We start from the raw sequence: 19440 nt of genomic DNA, 5'->3' as shown, positions 1-19440 counted from the left end.
GACAACCATTGCTAGCATCCTTTTACTCATATTCGTGGATGCTTTTCTACCGAACTTTTCATGTGGGGATCATTTAGAGAATTAAGCTCTGATACACATGAAAAATGCCTTGGGCTGTGAAAGTTGAGAAGATGGTCATTTCAACCCGTTTCTGTTCAAAAGGGTATTTCAGTCACATTTGTATTTTTTGCAAATGTCCATTTAAAACATTGGACATCTGTGGTTTGGTGGGTTTTCTCCTTTATGTTTAGCATGCTGGTAGCTTATAGAGACCCTCAGCCCTGGTAATTTCTTCTCATTAAACCTATGGAGATGATATTTTCTATTGATACACCTATTGCTTGTGAAAAATAATTTCTGAAAACCAGATTATACCTCTAGTTGTAATAATAGCAAATCTTTTTTTTTGTTTGTTCTTTATTTTTATTTTTTTAGAGATGGAGTTTCACCATGTTGGCCAGGCTGGTCTCAAACTCCTGACCTCAAGCAATCCACCCGCCTATGCCTCCCAAAAAGGGCTGGGATTACAGGCATGAGCCACTGTGCCTGGCAAATGTTAATAAACTGGCAGTAATATCTGAAACCAGTTAGGCCTTTTTGCAGATTTTTGTTCTATTTCCTCTTAGTGTTCTCAGACTTTCTGGCATACTTAATAGCTGAAAGGCTGCTGGTGGTTTTCAATGGCAATTGTTTGTTAATTTTTATTGCTTAGTCTTAAAATATTAATAACTTTCTGTAAAGGTATACTTTAGAAACTAACAGACTTTTAAATTTCAGAAAGGTTTGGAAGGAAGTAAAGTTTGAGCTTTTAAGTAGCCTGTTAAATGACTGTATTAAGCATCAGAATGGTAGGACTTGTGTATAAATGAAATGGTGTTATACTACCTATATTTTTATGTACTTATATGTATACATACTAGACGTTTTTATTTTCACTTCATCCATGAGAACTAGTTTGTCATGATTCACTTGAGGATTGGAGGATAACATGCTGGAATCTTAAGATTCATCAGTACCTTTCAAAGGGTTGAAGGGGTAATTAATCTTAAGAATGTGTTTTTAAATCTTGTTAACGATTGGGGATTGGATTGGGAAGAGGCAGAAGACAAAATGCTAAAAGAATGTGAAATAAAACATTTTTGCTTATACAGGACCTGAGATGGTATTGTGACTCTCCACATCATTATTATAGGTTTGAGCCTCCATCACATACATAAAGACAGATAATTTTTGGTTTTAAATCTGTGGAAAGTTTTGTATATTTCTTTAGTTCCCCTGATCCTTACTTGATTGATGCCGTGTTCCACTGGCACGTTTTATCATCATCACCATCCGATATTATTAAATGTCCTGTGTTTTAGGTTATATAAAAAGTAGGCTTGGAGTCATTGCAGTCTGTAAAAAGATGGTATGCATATGTTCGCATCTAAAGCATATTGCAAATTAATTGAAGTACGTGGAAATAGGTATTTCTAGTGGAAACAAATTGATCCTATTTATTGCCTTTTGAAGAAAATTATACTTCATGGGTAAGTGTAATAAGCTATCCATACTAATCTAGCTAATGAATGGCTTGGCACAGAATTTGACGTACTGTGTGAATATATACAGAACCGGTGAAACTCACTGAAAGTAATGCGAATGAAGATAGAGTTATTATTGATGGCAGGTGATAGCATGACCTATAATGTGCAAAACAGCAGAAATTGGTATTAGAGAATGTAGGCAATTTTAATTTGCTTGAGGACTTAGAGGAAGCCACATGGAATTAATTATGTCCAAGGAAATTATATTGCCAATGATCTGCAAGGGAGAATTTTTTTCTCCTGAGACTTTATAGTTTAGTGATGCTGAAATAGAATTAAGAGGAAGAAGTTGAATTTTCGTAAGAGTATATTCAGAGGATGGAGGCTCTGAATTTATTAGTAAATACATATTTAATACTGTGAGTCCCTTTAAGTTGCCTGATACTCTGGGCAGTTAACTGAACAGTGGTTCAGAGAGAGTGCAGAAGTTTTTATCAAGGAATATTATTTTTAGCATCTGTTCACCTGAATTTTTTTTTTTTTTTTTTTTTTTTGCTTTACAGTTTTCGGCTTTGTGAGAAACCTTATCATCAAACACAATGGCCAGCAACGTTACCAACAAGACAGATCCTCGCTCCATGAACTCCCGTGTGTTCATTGGGAATCTAAACACTCTCGTGGTCAAGAAATCTGATGTGGAGGCAATCTTTTCGAAGTATGGCAAAATTGTGGGCTGCTCTGTTCATAAGGGCTTTGCCTTCGTTCAATATGTTAATGAGAGAAATGCCCGGGCTGCTGTAGCAGGAGAGGATGGCAGAATGATTGCTGGCCAGGTTTTAGGTAAGGTCTCTGTTAAGTGAATTTTTTCATTGATGATATAATTCAGGCCTGAGTTTTTCCATTCAGGGTTTTTTTTTCTCCTGTCTGTCAAACTGACAGCTTGAGATATTCTGGATATTGTGACTATTACTTCAGCCTAATAAAGACATTAGGCTTATAGTTTATAATTGGCTAAGTAAAGCATATTCTTCATTGTACCATTTTATGTAGTTGAGATAGAACAACCCTCAGTTGGAAATCTTCAGTAAGGGGAGCTGGGAATGACACTTTACAATGTAAAAATGTTGTCTAAATGGTTATGTCCTGCCCACAGCAGACTGGAGTCTTCTAGGGTTGGGCACTGGAATCGGACTTCTTGGTTTCACTCCTCTACCCGTTGAGCCTACTGCATAGTTTGACTGAGTCTTAGATTGTCTTGTGTGTGTTTTTTTTTTTTTTTTTGGAGACGGAGTCTCATTGCAACCTCTGCTTCCCTGGTTCAAACAATTCTGCTGCCTGAGGCTCCCAAGTAGCTGGGACCACAGGCCGGTGCTACCATGCCTGATCAGTTTTTTGTATTTTTAGTAGAGATGGGGTTTCACCATGTTGGCTGGGATGGTCTAGATCTCCTTAACTTGCGATCTGCCCACCTCAGCCTCCCAAAGTGCTCGGATTACAGGCATGAGCCACTGCACCCAGCCCTTGTCTTATAACGACAGCTTAGAATACTTACTACCTATGGTTTGGTTTATTCAAGCCGGAATCCATTGTTCACATGTATATTTGTGTATTTGATTTGATTAGTTGTGCTAGATGTCTTTTTTTTTTTTTTTGAGGCGGAGTCTTGCTGTGTCGCCAGGCTAGAGTGCAGTAGCACCATACCAGCTCACTGCAACCTCTGCCTCCTGGGTTCAAGCAATTCTTCTGCCTCAGCCTCCCAAGTAGTTGGGACTACAGGTGGGTGCCACCACGCCAAGCTAATTTTTGGAATTTTAGTACAGAGTATTTCACCGTGATGGCCAGGCTGGTCTCAAACTCCTGACCTCTGGTGATCCACCTACTTCAGCCTCCGAAAGTGCTGGGATTACAGGCGTGAGCTACCACGTCCAACCAGATGTCTGTTTTTTTTTTTTGTTTGTTTGTTTGTTTGTTTTTGAGACAGAGTTTCGCTCTTGTTACCCAGGCTGGAGTGCAATGGCGCGATCTCGGCTCACCGCAACCTCCGCCTCCCGGGTTCAGGCAATTCTCCTGCCTCAGCCTCCTGAGTAGCTGGGAGTACAGGCACGCGCCACCATGCCCAGCTGATTTTTTGTAGTTTTAGTAGAGACGAGGTTTCACCGTGTTGACCAGGATCTCAATCTCTTGACCTCGTGATCCACCCGCCTCAGCCTCCCAAAGTGCTGGGATTACAGGCATGAGCCACCGCGCCTGGCCAGATGTCTGTTTTAACTTCTCATTTTATGTGTGCTTTGTGCCTCAGTTTCAAAAGAAACATACCTCTGTTCTTACCAAAATTAAGATGATTATTTTTCAGTTTTATATTTGTGGTTCTGTTTATTCTTGGTAGATAATCTGTAAATACTGACTCAAAGTATGGTAGCTTAGAGTAACATGAAATAATTCTTTAATAATGTTCTATGATCAAACAGATAACATAATTTGGGTCTGTTTCATTGTTACTACATTTTACAGATTGCTTTTTGCAAAATTCTATCTTTATTTTAGAAAACTCTGTATGGTTTTGAAGTCAAAATTGTAAATGAGGTTAATGTACCAAAACCTGAAGGTTATTCATGTACTGGTATTTATTACATGGACAATATGAGTGAGTGAGGCTCATTTTAATAAAAGCAGTATATGTTAAAATTGAGTTACTGTTTACTGAGTAGCTTAGACCAGGTCGGTGAAAAACTGAATTATGGAGAGTTTTTGGCTTCCTGTTGCGGCTTTTTTTTTTTTTTGGGGGGGGGGGGGGGGGCAGACAGAGCTTCACTGTTGCCCAGGCTGGAGTGCAATGCTGTGATCTTAGCTCATTGCAACCTCCGCCTCTCAGGCTCAAGCAATTCTTTTGGCTCAGCCTCCTGAGTAGCTGGGATTACAGGCACCCATGACCATGCCTGAATAACTTTTTGTGATTTTGGTAGAGACAGGGTTTCACCATGTTGACCATGACTGGTCTTTAAAGTCCTGACCTCAGATGATGCACTCACCTAAGCCTCCCAGAGTGTTGGAATTACAGGCAGGAGCAGCCACGCCTGACCCTGACACGGCTTTTTAGAACAAAGAAAAGATAAATTCTTGTTTGGTGTAGGCAGTGGTGGCAGGGTAGGTAGCTGGGAATAGGTGTTACAAATTATATTTGAAAACTAGGATTGTTTCCCTTTGTTCCTTTCATTATTTTGTGTGTCTATGTGTGTAAAGGTTGTTTACTTAAGCAATTCATGAATTATTCACAAAGTAATTTTTAACCCAGAATATTTTATGTACAGTATAGCCAATCCTTACCTGCAAGGAAAACTCAAATTTGCCTCTGAGTATGATTTGAGGGTGTCACCCTTCAACTATATATTAATTCATGAATTGCCATATATTTTATTCTAATACATTTCATTTTAATATATCTGCAATTTAGAATGAACTGAACCATTTCTGGAAAGGAAATCATTGATAGTTTTCTCCTGTAGCAGTAACTGAGTGTGCAGTCAGTGCCTTGAATGGCGAGAGTTAAAGTGGGATATGAGAGTGGAGAGTACCAAAGACAGATTTAATGTTATGTCTCAGGACACTTTAATGGTACAGAACAGAGTACAAAGAATAGGAAGATGAAGTCCTAGACTTGTAACAATTTGTGAGCCTTTTTAATGTTAAAAGGAGACACGAAGCTGAGCATAGTATGGTAGCTCATATGTGTAATTCCAGCACATTGGGAGGCCAGTGCAGATCACTCAACCCCCAAGAGTTTTGTCTATGAAAAATAGAAAAATTAACCAGGCATGGTGGTCCCTGCTATTTGCAGATCTGAGGTGGAAGGATTACCCAAGCTTCTGAGGACTAGATTGTAGTGAGCCATTACTGCATCTCTGCTCTCCAGCTTGTGTGACATGAGACCTGTCTCAAAAAAAAAAAAAAAAAAAAAAAAGGAAAGATGAGATACATTGTTCCATATTTTCTCATTTATGTGTCTGTGTACAATTCTAAACGTTGTAGTTTGTATTAGCCCTATCCCGGGCTTGTTGGTGCCTGCCTGTAGTCCCCTTACTTGGTAGGCTGAGGCAGGAGAATCAACTTAAACCGGTAGATGGAGGTTGCAGTGCTCCGAGATTCCGCCGCTGCACTGCAGCCTAGGCGACAAAGTGAGACTCCGTCTCAATAATAAAAAATTTAAAAATAAGCTTTGTTGTTTGTTTTACCTGGATACAAAGTTGTCATTAAAATTTTTCCTTCTGTTTTTCAGATATTAACCTGGCTGCAGAGCCAAAAGTGAACCGAGGAAAAGCAGGTGTGAAACGATCTGCAGCGGAGATGTACGGGTCAGTAACAGAACACCCTTCTCCGTCCCCTCTACTCAGGTCCGGAACTTTATTATTTATAACTGCATTGTGTCCATCAGTGGGCATCTTCTCTATCTGTTTTCTGGAGGTTGGGAGGGTTAAGTGTACTGTGTTTTATTTGTGTATAAATAAGGTTTTATTATTTTTGCGTTAATAGTCTCTTTTTTTGCCCTAGGAAAAATTTCTAGAGAATTAAAAATCCCTGAAGTTTTTGCTATTAATATTTAAGAATAGTTTGATATTTATAGCATAACCTAAAATACTTCTATGGAATTGTTGATCTCATAAGACACTAGAGAGAAGAAAGGGAAGAAGGGAGTGGTATAAGGATATTTAGTTAACCATTCTGTTTTTCAGTGTTCTTATTTTAGCTATGTTGTATGTGGAAATCTTAGTGAATTTTAACCTGAATTACCAGTTTGACCACTACATGTCTAGTGGTCTAAGGTGATTGGAATTGAGTGATTTATTTTATGAATATTGGGGATCATTCAGTGCTAACCTTGTTGATCTATTTGTTGTGGTTTATTTGGCATGGTTCTCCCCTCACCTACTGTTATGAATTAGTAGCAACATTTCCAAATTAACCCTCTTTGGTATTTATTTTTCAGCTCCTCTTTTGACTTGGACTATGACTTTCAACGGGATTATTATGATAGGTATGTTAAGTGTTTTGTCATTCTACTGAACAGCTATTTAGTGAGAATCATTTTGTTTTTCTAGTTGGTGGTGATGAACATCAAGGATGTTTTCAAACATCTTCCCTTTCCTCCAAAACAAAAAGTACCTGTTTCTAAATGATGAAGGAGATTATTAGGTAGGGTCATAGTGGTGTTAATGTATGATTTCATAATGTCAGGAGGTATAGGTTTTCTGGATCACTTATTTTCACCTTCCTTCTTGAGATGAGTCAGTCTTAAAAGTAAGGACTCTCTGGCTTGCCTAATACTGAAATGGGGCTTACCAGCTAATCCATGTCCTCTTCATTATTTTCCTATTGCTTGTGCATCACATAATGTTTCTATCAGTGCGAGATCGCATATGCAGTGGTAGTGCCATAAGAGTGTATTATTTCCGCCGGGCGTGGTGGCTCACGCCTGTAATCCCAGCACTTTGGGAGGCCAAGACGGGTGGATCACGAGGTCAAGAGATCGAGACCATCCCGGTCAACATGGTGAAACCCCGTCTCTACTAGAACTACATAATATTAGCTGGGCATGGTGGCGCGTGCCTGTAATCCCAGCTACTCAGGAGGCTGAGGCAGGAGAATTGCCTGAACCCAGGAGGCGGAAGTTGCGGTGAGCCGAGATCGCGCCATTGCACTCCAGCCTGGGTAACAAGAGCGAAACTTCGTCTCAAAAAAAAAAAAAAAAAAAAAAAAGAGTATATTATTTCCAATATTTAGATACATGAGTAGTTACCATTGTGTCAAAATTGCTTAAAGTATTCAGTACAGTAACATGGTGTTTGGGTTTGTAGCCTAGGAGCAATAGGCTATAACATGGCCAAGGTTTGTGTAAGTACACTCTGATATTTGCACAGTGATAAGAATGCCTAGTGATGGATGCATTTCTCAGAACTTAAACCCATTGTTAAGCGACACATGGCTGTAATTGCCACCTAACTTGTCATGATAGATCATAGCAAAACCATAAAAAATGATTCCTGCCAGGTGCAGTGGCTCACGCCTTTAATCCCAGCACTTTGGGTGGCTGAGGCGGGCAATCATCTGAGGTCGGGAGTTCACGACCAGCCTGGGTAACATGATGCAACCCTGTTTCTACTAAAAACACAAGAAATTAGTTGGGTGTGGTGGTGCACACCTGTAATCCCAACTACTCAGGAAGCTGAAACAGGAGAATCGCTTGAAACCTGGGAGGTGGAGGTTGCAGTGAGCCTAGATCAGCTTGGACAACAAGAGTGAAACTAAAAAAAAAAAAAAAAAAAAAAAAAAATTACCAACCAAAAAAAACCTGTAATCTCCCCAGCCAAGACGGAAGGCACCCCCCCCCCCCCCCCCCCCCCCCAAAAAAAATAGAATCCTATAGTCTTTCTTCCCAGGTATACAAAATAGGAGACAATAGTACCATGCTAGTTGCTTTAGGAGTTAATAAGAAGTTAGTGTTGATTTGTACAGTAGATTGTACAATAGTAGTTGTAGGGATGGAGGTGATAGAGTTCTTAAAAAAAAAAAAAGAGATTGGAGTAATGATTATGATGTGTGCCTTCAGAACACATTAGTATTTTTTAGAGAGTCATAAGAAATGCATTTGAAAGCTGTGTGAATAGGAACTGGGTTATGGGTGGCTTTGAGTGATAGATTTAGAACTGATAGCAAATACCAGGAAATAGAATGATGTGCTAAAGAGTTACCACACTGACATTCTGATACATCAGTCTCAGTTAACATTGACAAAACTGTTAGTTACTTGGATTGTCATTTTTAAACTAATGCAGTATGTGTAAGTGTATGGAGCAAACTGTTGTACGCAATACACTTTTAAAGTGCAATATATGAAGCATAGTACTTTATGTATATGAAACATAGTACTACTGTTTGTCTTAGAATGCCAGTATTCCAGTCATTAGTATTTTAATGTTATTACTGTATATTACAATTCAGTCTCTTGATTTTGGAATTAAAGTTATTGATTGTTGGAATAAAAATTATTGGGGAATATAACATTTGAACTGAGTTAATCAGTCATGCATGGGAGTTGTGTAAAGGAATCAAGTCAGCTGTTAAATACTGTAAAGTATACACTGAAAGTGTCAGACATGAAAGTATACATTCTGTGTTTGAGAAATACCTTATAGAATATGGTAGCTAGTCATTAAAAGGCTACAAGAGTAAGTTCAGAAAAAGAATTTTGATCTACATTGTAAAGGGCCTGGAATGCCATATTAAGATGGTATAGTTGAGTATCCTTAATGCATCATCAAATGGTTTCTTCACTTGACATTTGTGATTTTCTCAGATTTTTTTTTTTTCCCAGGTTCAAGCGATTCTCCTGCCTCAGCCTCCCGAGTAGCTGGGATTACAGGCATGTGCCACTACGCCCGGCTAATTTTGTGTTTTTAGTAAAGACAGGCTTTCTACTAAAAAAAAAAGTATATAAGTGACTGGAGTATGAAATCCTTTCATTAGAGGTTTCAGAGTGCCGTTACTACTCCATAGTTAAATACATATGTCACTGTGTCAGTGGCTTAGAAATAGATAAATACATCAAGAACTCAGAGGTCAAAGACAATACATGAACAAAGATTGAGTTGTGAAGGGTCTGATGTGCTTGGGGAGCAGCTAGCTGTAATAGAAAATTGTAAGTGATGGTTGTAAGGGGCTTTGTATGACATGTTCAGGAATTGTGTCGTATAAATGATATTTTTGAAACAGCCCTTTGGCTAGAAAAGGGAAACTGGAGAAAAAAAGATAGTTTAACATTGTAAATGTTAAAATGGAGAGGAGGTTGGGAGAATTTCTGTGGTGGGAGTATAGGTGTGAGCCACTTGCGCCTGGCTGGACTTAAATAATATTTATTTCTTAGTATTTCTTTTAGTTTCTCACTGTGTCCTGGACTCGTTGAGTAGGTGGGAGATACTTAACTTGTAGGAGAAGCAGAAGCCTGGATCAGTCTGCTTTATGACTCAGAATTGAGTGGCGGTCTGATTTCATTTTTACCTAAGACTTAAAGTATCCTGTGGTGTTTTACGGATCTACTTGAGACCATTCTTCAGGTTGATTTCGTCAGCCTCCTTGGCATTTTTTCTTTCCTTAATTTAGCTTTATTGAGATTTAATATTCTATATAATTCATCCATTTAAAGTGTTCAGTTTAAATCAGTAAAATTCAGAGTTTTGCGATTAGGATCATGATCTAATTTTAGATCATTCTGTCACGCTAAAAATAAATTCTGTACAGATATTTTGGGCATTCATACAAATGGAATCATATATGTATTGTGACTGGTTTTGTCCACTTAGAATATTTTGAAGGTTCATCTATGTTGTACCATGTATCAATACTTTTTTTCATTTTATGGATAATACATTTTGTTTATTCATTAGTAGATGTACATTAGAGTTTTTTCTACATGTTAAAAATGCTGTGAAGATTGGTATGCAAATTTTTATATGGTCATGTGTTTTCATTTCTTTTGCATATATATCTAGGAGAATTGCTGGGTTGTATGGCGGTAAATATTACCAACCTTACCAACAGCGAAACTGTTCACCAAAAGTGGCTGTACTTTTTTTTTTGTTTGTTTTTTGAGATGGAGTTTAGCTCTTATTACACAGGCTGGAGTGCAATGGTGCGATATCTGCTCACTGCAGCCTCCGCCTCCTGGGTTCAAGTAATTCTCCTGCCTCAGCCTCCCGAGTATCTGGGACTATAGGTGTGTGCCACAACCGAGCCACTGCGCCTGGCCAGCTGTACCCTTTTATATTACCAACAATCGTGGAAGTTTCCAGTTCGTCCACTTATGTTCATACCTGTATTTTGCTTTTATCCATTCTAGTCTAGTGAGAGTATAGCAGGATCTCAGTCAGGTTTTAATTACATTTTCTTTAAAAATATTGAATGTCTTTCCATGTGCTTTCCAGTCATTTGTTTACTCTTCCACAAATGTATTCAGATTTTTTGTCCATTTTTATATTAGGTTGTTTTGTTGTAAAATTCATTATATATTCTGGAAACAAGACTCTGGGTACAACATCTGATAGTGACTTTAAAATTTTTAACGGTTTCTTAAAATTTCACCATCCTGGTATAAGAGATGTGTAACTATTCATTTGTACTAAGGCTGTTTAGCAGAATTTTTAAGGATTATGGGTTTTTAATATACTGAGTAAATTATAGAATACTGGACTCTGGAAATTGTTTATAAGCGGTAAATGGATGTCTGTGGAGACAACAGACTATAACGGTGCTGTTAAATAGAACTTTCTTTCATGGTAAGTGCAGTAGCCATATGTGACTAGTGACTTGGACTGGGGATAGTTGCAGATCTAGAACGCTACAAAAATCAGTTTTACTGGGTAGAATAAGTCTAGAGTTGCATAAGGTATAAGAAATGTAATGACTTAAAGCCTACTTTACAGGAAGGAAATAACCCAGACTTCAGTTTTAGAGCAAATCTTAAAATGTTGGAAGAGTAAATAGGAGAAAGTCATCTGTAGAAATACATTTTTGTTTGTGATTTCCTTAACAGCAAGCATGCGATAGCAGCTCCAAATGCACATTCATCATGGGCACAGCTGGATTTTTTTTGTGGTTTTTTTTTTTTTGAGACAGTATCTGACTCTGTTGCCCAGGCAAGAGTACAGTGGGATAATATTGACTCATTGCACCCTTTTCTTCCTGGGTTCAAGGGATCCTCCTACCTCAGCCTCTCCTGAGCAGCTGGCAATATAGGCACGCCATCACGCCTGGCTAATTTTCTGTAGTTTCCGTAGAGATGGTGATTTATCATGTTGCCTAGGCTGATCTCGAACTCCTGATCTTAAGTCAAGTGATCTGCCTGCCTCAGCCTCCCAAAGTGCTGGGATTATAAGCATTAGCCACTGGGCCTGGCCAATAGTTGAATCTTTCTTGAAAATAGATTTAAGTTTTTGGTAAAGTATGATATTCAATTTCTATCTGATTTTTTTTTTGGGAAATCCTTTGCATTTGTGTTTATCAAGCTAGAAAATCAAAACACCAATCCTCTGGCTTTTAAGCTATTTTTTAGATAATTTGGTTTGTTACACATTGTTGATTGTGTAATTTATGGACAGTTATTTCCTAGAAGCCAGTTGGGAACATCATTGATTTACTCAACAAATACTGGTTATGTTCTGCTGTGAGATATTATACATAGCAGGAATAGTATGATAAGAAATAGAGGCCAGGCGCAGTGGCTCACGCCTGTAATCCCAGCGCTTTGGAAGCCTGCGTTGGGTGGATCATCAGAGGTCAGAAGTTTGAAACCAGCCTGGCTAGCATCGTGAAACCTCGTGTCTATTAAAAATACAAAAAATTAGCCGGTTGTGGTGACACGGGCCTGCAATCCCAGCTACTTGGGAGGCTGAGGCGGGAGAATTGCTTGAATCCGGGAGGCAGAAGTTGCAGTGAGCTGAGATCGCGCCACTGTATTCCAGCTTGGGCAACGAGTGAAACTTCATCTCAAAAAGGAAAGAAAAAGTTGGCCTCAGAGATAAGGGTGTGTTTAAGACACGTGAAGCATAAGGCATAGTCTTTAGCTTTTACTTTGAATGAGATGGGAAGCTATTCGAAGAGGAATGAGATCACTCTTACTGAGAGTAGATAATGGGTGACAGATTTATTCAGACAAGCAGTCATTTTTGGTGGGACCAGGGAGAGATGACAATGGGAGTGATTAAAAGTACCGTAGATGGATATTGAAGATGATGGTGAGAAATTTGCTTATAATGTGAGCCCTGAGAAGAGGAATCAAAAATGTAGCCAACCTTTTTGTGCCAGACAACTGGAATCATGGAATTTACAGTGACACTGATTGGCAGGAGCTAGGGTAAGGAGCGAATATCGTAGATCAGTTGTAGCCATGTTAAAGTTGATCCACTTGGAAAGAGGTAAAGCAGTTGTTTATATGATTCCAAGGGAGTCTTCTGCTTTAAAGCTTATAAAAAACCACAATACTGGATGAGTGGAAACAGAAAATGAGATTTTGGGAGTATACTGTGACCTTTAAAGAATGGGACAGGAAAAAATAAGCAAAGAACATTGAAAATGCCAAAATGGAAAAAGTAGGACGAAACTCAGAAGCATGAAGTATCCTGGAAGCTGTATGAATATATATCAAAAGAGTAGAGAAGTGAATGAACTTGTCACATGTCATTAATAGTTCAAGTAATACAAGAATTTAGAAGATGTCGTTTTGAATTAGCAGTGTCATTGGTGACCTCTGACAAAGGTAAAGTGAATGGGAAGATAGAAATGAGAGGATAGAAAACATACAGTAAAATTCACTCTTGGTGTATAATTCCTATATCAGATTTGATCTACAAAATGCATAGTCCTATAGCCATCACTATAATCAAGATAGAAATAGTTCACAAAGCTCTGAAATGCACCTTTGTCTTCAGCCACTTTTCCTTCACTCTATTCCCCAGCAATCATACCTGTTTTTATAGACAACTCCTTAAAAGGAATTTTACTGTAAGTGAAAGGATAGCTTTTTACTCTAGTGATCTTGCTTGATAAGAGAATGTTGGAATGAATGTGGGCATATGTTCTTTAAAATACTGTTAACATAATTTCAGTTTTTTTAATTTTAAAAATACAGAATTTTTTATTTTTAATAGAGACCTGGTCTCACAGGCTGGTCTCAAACTCCTGGGCTCAAGTGATCTACCTGCCTTACCTTCCAAAGTGTTGGGATTACATATGAGAGCCACTGTGTGGCTCAATTTCAGGTTTTTTTTTTTTTTTTTTTTTTTTTTTGAGACAGTTTCGCTTTGTCTCTCAGGCTGGAATGCAGTGGTGCGATCTTGGCTCACTTCAAACTCCGCCTCCCAGGTTCAACCAAGTCTTGTGCCTCACTCCCAAGTAGCTGGGACTACAGGTGCACACAATCAGCGCCCAGCTGATTTTCTCTTTTGTATTGTAGTAAAGACTGCATTTCACCATGTTGGCCAGGGTGGTGGTGAATTTCCACCATCAGGCAATCCACCTACCTCGGCTTTCCAAAGTGCTAGGATTACAGGTGTGAGCCACCGTGCCCAGTCTGAATTTCAGTTTTTTTTTAATTTTATTATTATTTTTTAATATTAAAAAAAGATGGGGTTTCACCATGTTGGTCAGGCTGGTCTTGAACTCCTGACCTCAGGTGATCTGCCCACCTTGGCCTCCAAAGTGTTTGGATTACAGGCGTGAGCCACCGCGTCTTGCCGAATTTCAGTTTTTAAAAAAATCAAAATAGCACCACACTGTCAGATTAAAATTTTATCTTTGGTAAAGGTCCACACTGACATGGGAATATGTGTATTGTTTAATATCATGACAAATGAGTAATGTTAAAATTCTTTGGGGCTGGGCACGGTGGCTCATGCCTGTAATCACAGCGCTTTGGGAGGCTGAGCCTGGTGGATCACTTGAGGTCCAGGAGTTCACAAGCAGCCTGGCTAACATGGTGGAACCCCATCTCTACTAAAATTAAAAAAAACTTTCTGGGCTTGGGAGCATGTACCTTTAATCCAAGTTACTTGGGAGGCTGAGGCATATACAGAAGCAAATCTATGGATTTTTTTTCCCCCCTTAAAGCAGTCTTGGATCCAGTCAGGTTTCTGAATTGAGGATGGATCCTAGGACTCAGGCAACCTGCATATTATAGACTAGATTCTTTTTGACTCAGAGTTTTCAGTTGCCTTTTTAAATTGTCTTCCCATGCAATGTCTAGTTTTATGTGAAGACAGTTTCTGAGTGAAACCATGAAGACACCATTCTCCCCCCCACCCCCCCCCCCTTTTTTTTTTGAGACGGAGTTTCACTCATGTTACCCAGGCTGGAGTGCAATGGCGCGATCTCGGCTCACTGCAACCTCCGCCTCCTGGGTTCAGGCAATTCTCCTGCCTCAGCCTCCTGAGTAGCTGGGATTACAGGCACGCACCACCATGCCCAGCTAATTTTTTGTATTTTTAGTAGAGACGGGGTTTCACCATGTTGACCAGGATGGTCTCGATCTCTTGACCTTGTGAGCCACCACGCCCGGCCCATTTTTTCCCCTTAATTTGCAACTTTAAATATTTTAAAATGTCACATTTTCTTAAAATAAGCATGTGTATTTAATGTATTTGTTTCCTCTTTCCAAGTGGTCAGTGGAACCATTTTCAATGAGAATTTGCAAAAATATTCCTAAATACTAATTTTTAACTCTTTCTGATAGAATATTACAGAATCAATTATTGATTGATGCCATTAGCTCAATATAGGAGCTGTAGATACCTATTCTTTTCAGTAGGAATGTATGTCATGTTAATGCATATCAGTGACCTTTGGACAAGGTTAACCAACAATGTGGTAATAACCTGTTTCCATTTTTTTCCCTCTGTTACCAGAATTACATTTTGTTTATGTAAGGGTTTCCCCATGTGGTGAATGACCTTGTATATTGTATAGCTCCAGTGGTGAACAAATTTAATCTTTTTATATTTTAAATGAGTAGTGCTTGCAGTTGATAGTATCCAGTTTAACTGGTACTTGACTTGCTAAGACAGCATGTTTGTGGTGAAGTACTTGGCAAATAACATTAGAAATCATCTCTTTCAGTTTAGAAATAAAACATAAGCTACAAAAACTTCGCTGGTGATCTATTTTTATTTTTATTTTTTTGAGACAGAGTCTCACTCAGTCTCAGGCTGGAGTGCAGTGGCGCAATCTCGGCTCACTGCAACATCTGCCTCCTGGGATTTAAGCAATTCTCCTGCCTCAGCCTCTTGAGTAGCTGGGATTACAGGCGCACGCCAGCACACCTGGCTAAGTTTTGTATTTTTAGTAGAGACGAGGTTTCACCATGTTGTTCAGGGTGATCTTGATCTCATGACCTCGTGATCAGCCCGCCTCAGCCTCCCAAAGTGCTGGGATTATAGGTATGAGCCAGCACCCGGCCTAGTTGATACAACCTTGGCTCGCTGCAACCTCTGCCTCCTGAGTTCAATCTATTCTCCTGCCTCAGCTTCCAGAGTAGCTGGGATTACAGGCGCATGCCACTCTGCCCAGCTAATTTTTTTTTTTGGAGACGGAGTTTCGCTCTTGTTACCCAGGCTGGAGTGCAATGGCGCGATCTCGGCTCACCGCAACCTCCGTCTCCCGGGTTCAGGCAATTCTCCCGCCTCAGCCTCCTGAGTAGCTGGGATTACAGGCACGCGCCACCATGCCCAGCTAATTTTTTGTATTTTTTTTTTTAGTAGAGACGGGGTTTTACCATGTTGACCAGGATGGTCTCGATCTCTTGACCTCGTGATCCACCCGCCTCGGCCTCCCAAAGTGCTGAGATTACAAGCGTGAGCCACCGCGCCCGGCCTTGCCCAGCTAATTTTTATGTTTTTAGTGGAGACGGGGTTTCATCGTGTTGATCAGGCTTATCTTGAACTCCTGGCCTCATGATCCTTCTGCCTTAGCCTCCAAAGTGCTGGGATTACAGGTGTTCAGCCACCATGCCCAGCCTATATCTAAATTTTAATGTAAACTTAAAACTTTTTTCTATCAGTTTTTAAAAATTACATAAGGGTTTGAGGTAGATGGCTCTCATCAATTGTTAGTTCATTTAGTACTTACTGGAGCTAGAATGGGAAAAACTACTTTGGCCCTCTTAATTTTTGTTTCGAGATGGAGCCTAGCCCTGTTAACCAGGCTGGAGTGCAGTGGTATGATCTTGGCTCATTGTGACCTCCGCCTCTGGGGTTCAAGTGATTCTCGTCCCTCAGCCTCCTCAATGGCTTGGATTACAGGCATGGGCCACCACACCTGGCTAATTTTTTTTTGTCTTTTTAGTAGAGACGCAGTTTCACATGTTGGTCCAACTGGTCTCCAACTCCTGGCCTCAAAGCTTCTCAGCTTATCCTCCCAAAGTGCAGGGATTACAGGCGTGAGCCACCTAGTTAGGCAAAACAGATTATTTCAATCTGTTCACATTTTAAAGACAAGAATTATTAAGTATGTTCATTTACCAGATGACAGCTTCATTAATAGGTTAACTTTTAGTGTTTTTCTACTCTTGCATAGTATTGACATGTATTAAGTTTATTGAGACCCAGGAAATGGCACTATGTTAACATCTAATGTCTTATGGTCAGAATATTCATTTAAGTAGCTACCTTTGAAAACTTGCCTTTATTAAGTGTCTTGTAATGTTTTTACTTTGGAGATTGTGGTAGACATTTTTGTCTTTTTTATTATTTTTTGAGAGACTAAGTTTTATTCTGTCGCTCAGGCTGGAGTGCAATGGCACGCTGCAACCTCTGCCTCTTAAGTTCAAGCAACTCTAGTGCCACAGCCTCCTAAGTTGCTGGGATTGCAGGTGTATGCCACTACACCCATTAAATTTTTTTTTAGTAGAGGTGGGGTTTCACCATGCTGGGCACGCTGGTCTCGAACTGCTGACCTCAAATGATCCACCTGTCTCAGCCTCCCCTGATGCTGGCATCACAGACCTGCTTCTGCATCCAGCTGGCATGTTTTATCTTTTGGGGGAGTGGGGTGGAGTCTCACTCTCGCTCTATTGCCAAGGCTGGAATGCAGTGTGGCACAGTCTTGCGTCACTGCAGTCTCTGCCTCCCGGGTTCAAGCAATTTCCTGCCTCAGCCTCCTGAGTAGCTGGGATTACGGGTGGGTGCCAGCACACCCAAGCTAGTTTTTGTATTTTTAGTAGAAATCGGGTTTCACCATGTTGATCAGGGTGGTCTCAAACTCAACCTTATGAGCCACCGTGCCTGGCTGGTGTGTTTTGTCTTAATTTGTTCAGGTAATTGATGTCTCTAGAATGTTTTATTTCAAGTGGTAATTACTTTTAATCTTACCAAATTTTATACCAACACTTACAGTCCAGTCTGATTTTGGGTGCAGTTATAATTCTAGAGTTTAGTCCTCCTTACTCTGGTAAAAGACTTTATGCTTAATCAGCAAGGAATTATCACCTATTATTGACTTATGATTTATTGTATAGCTTTCTCATACTGAGAATTGCTACTTTTTAGCTGCTGCTTGAAGCAGTCATACTGAGCTTAATATGTATCCCTTTTATCTTCAAAGTTATTACACTTTTTTTTATACTGTTTTCACAGTCATCCTCTTCAACATTTTTTGAAGCAAGGACTGTTTCCTCAGATGTGAGAGAGTCCATTTCTGCCTGAGCAGCATTTTGTATAACTAAAAGCCCTTCAATCCTACCTGCTGAAATATTTTGAAAATATTTTTCTTCAGAAAAGTAAATAATTTGACTCCTAACTGTTAATGGTTCTGTTATAGATTTAAAACAAAACCATATTACTTGCTTTATTTTGGTTATGATCAGTTGAAATAATATATTTTAAAAGGAAATTCCAGTGACAGTATGGAACTACCTAGCTAGCTAGCTCGTTGGTTTAGATATGGGTGCCAGTGAGCGTTAGTGGCTTAGGCATTAGATTAGGTATTTATATCCAAGTGGACTGGGGCTTAAGCTCAGTTTAATGCTCATGGATATCAATAAATCATTTTGATTTACCTACAGAAATTGTCTTTATGTAGTTTGGTTTTGTGCAAGCGTTATCTTGCACAAAAGATGTGGTTTCTAAACACAGATAGTTTATAGTTTCTGTATCATTGTACTTTGAAGATTTTGGTCAAAAAGACCAAAAGCTTTATGTCAAAATGTGAAGGTAGTAGTGATAATAAAAAGTTACTCAGTATCTTTTTCTTTGTGTTTATTTCCATGAATGGATTAAACTAACAGATTAACTATATAGTTAACACTTAATCTTTTTTGAGACCGTGTTGCTCTTTCCCCAGGTTCCAGTGCTGTGGTGCAGTCACAGCGACCAGTCTTTCCACCTCCACTCTCCTTGCCTCCCTACTTAGGAAAATGTTACTGTTCATAGGCTCTCCCAAGAGGAGATTAAGTATTACTTTGTTAAAATAGTATGGAAACACTTCAGGTTGATAGGGGAGAGAATTAGCAACGAGATGTTGTAAATGTTTTCACTATAGGAAGATTGGAGACATTATATAACTCCAAAAACTCACCACCGTTGTATGTAGATAAATAAGTGGGAGAATCATAATTTATTTATTTATTTATTTATTTTATTTTTTGAGACGGAGTTTCACTCATGTTACCCAGGCTGGAGTGCAATGGCGCGATCTCGGCTCACCGCAACCTCCGCCTCCCGGGTTCAGGCAATTCTCCTGCCTCAGCCTCCTGAGTAGCTGGGATTACAGGCACGCACCACCATGCCCAGCTAATTTTTTGTATTTTTAGTAGAGACGGGGTTTCACCATGTTGACCAGGATGGTCTCGATCTCTTGACCTCGTGATCCACCCGCCTCGGCCTCCCAAAGTGCTGGGATTACAGGCGTGAGCCACCACGCCTGGCCGAATCATAAAATTTTAACGTTCTTGACTATATCACATTTGTTTTTTAAGAAATCTTTGGAGTTAGAGCAGTTGGTAGGTTTATTTTTATAGAGTACCTTGGCCTATGTGTTAAGTTGGTTGCATTTCTTGTATGGCTAGAATTAAAAAACCTTTTTTTATGTTGCCGTAGGCTCTTAGATAGAAATGACAATGTGGAATGTAGAAAGTCTAGAACTGATGTCCATGTAAGAACTATTTTGTTCGGGTTTGAATTTTCTCTTTACAAATGTAATAGTCTGTGAGCCACCACTTCGGTGTATCTTTATCAATCACTGGGGCAGTAAGTTTATTATTATAAAATATTTGAAATTAAGAATTATAACAGAAACAAGCATTTAGTTGAGCAACCAGTGTTTGAGTGCTAAGTGTGTAGTGTGTACTGGCTGATGAATTTTAGATACTGGTGAATAGTGA

General features: G+C 39.3%; 1 protein-coding gene across 24 annotated transcripts in view; it reads left to right on the top strand.

Moving 5' to 3' along the window:
• Positions 1 to 19440, top strand: part of HNRNPC (heterogeneous nuclear ribonucleoprotein C) — a 46914-nt gene that overhangs the window by 24366 nt on the left and 3108 nt on the right. For 7 of the 24 annotated variants that reach the window (XM_032246018.1, XM_032246012.1, XM_032246015.1 and 4 more), the window contains 4 exons: positions 2090 to 2366; positions 5800 to 5914; positions 6508 to 6555; positions 8893 to 8940. In XM_032246018.1, the coding sequence (XP_032101909.1) occupies positions 2126 to 2366; positions 5800 to 5914; positions 6508 to 6555; positions 8893 to 8940 (452 nt within the window). In that variant the 5' untranslated portion in view covers positions 2090 to 2125. The remainder of the gene's footprint in view (positions 1 to 2089; positions 2367 to 5799; positions 5915 to 6507; positions 6556 to 8892; positions 8941 to 19440) is intronic. The other 17 variants (XM_032246036.1, XM_032246032.1, XM_032246037.1 and 14 more) reach the window with 3 other exon arrangements.

This window comes from Sapajus apella, unplaced genomic scaffold, assembly GCF_009761245.1.
Source record: "Sapajus apella isolate SASKATOON/1434 unplaced genomic scaffold, GSC_monkey_1.0 scaffold59, whole genome shotgun sequence".
NCBI lineage: Eukaryota > Metazoa > Chordata > Mammalia > Primates > Cebidae > Sapajus > Sapajus apella.
This window is presented reverse-complemented; position numbering and strand designations above follow the sequence as displayed.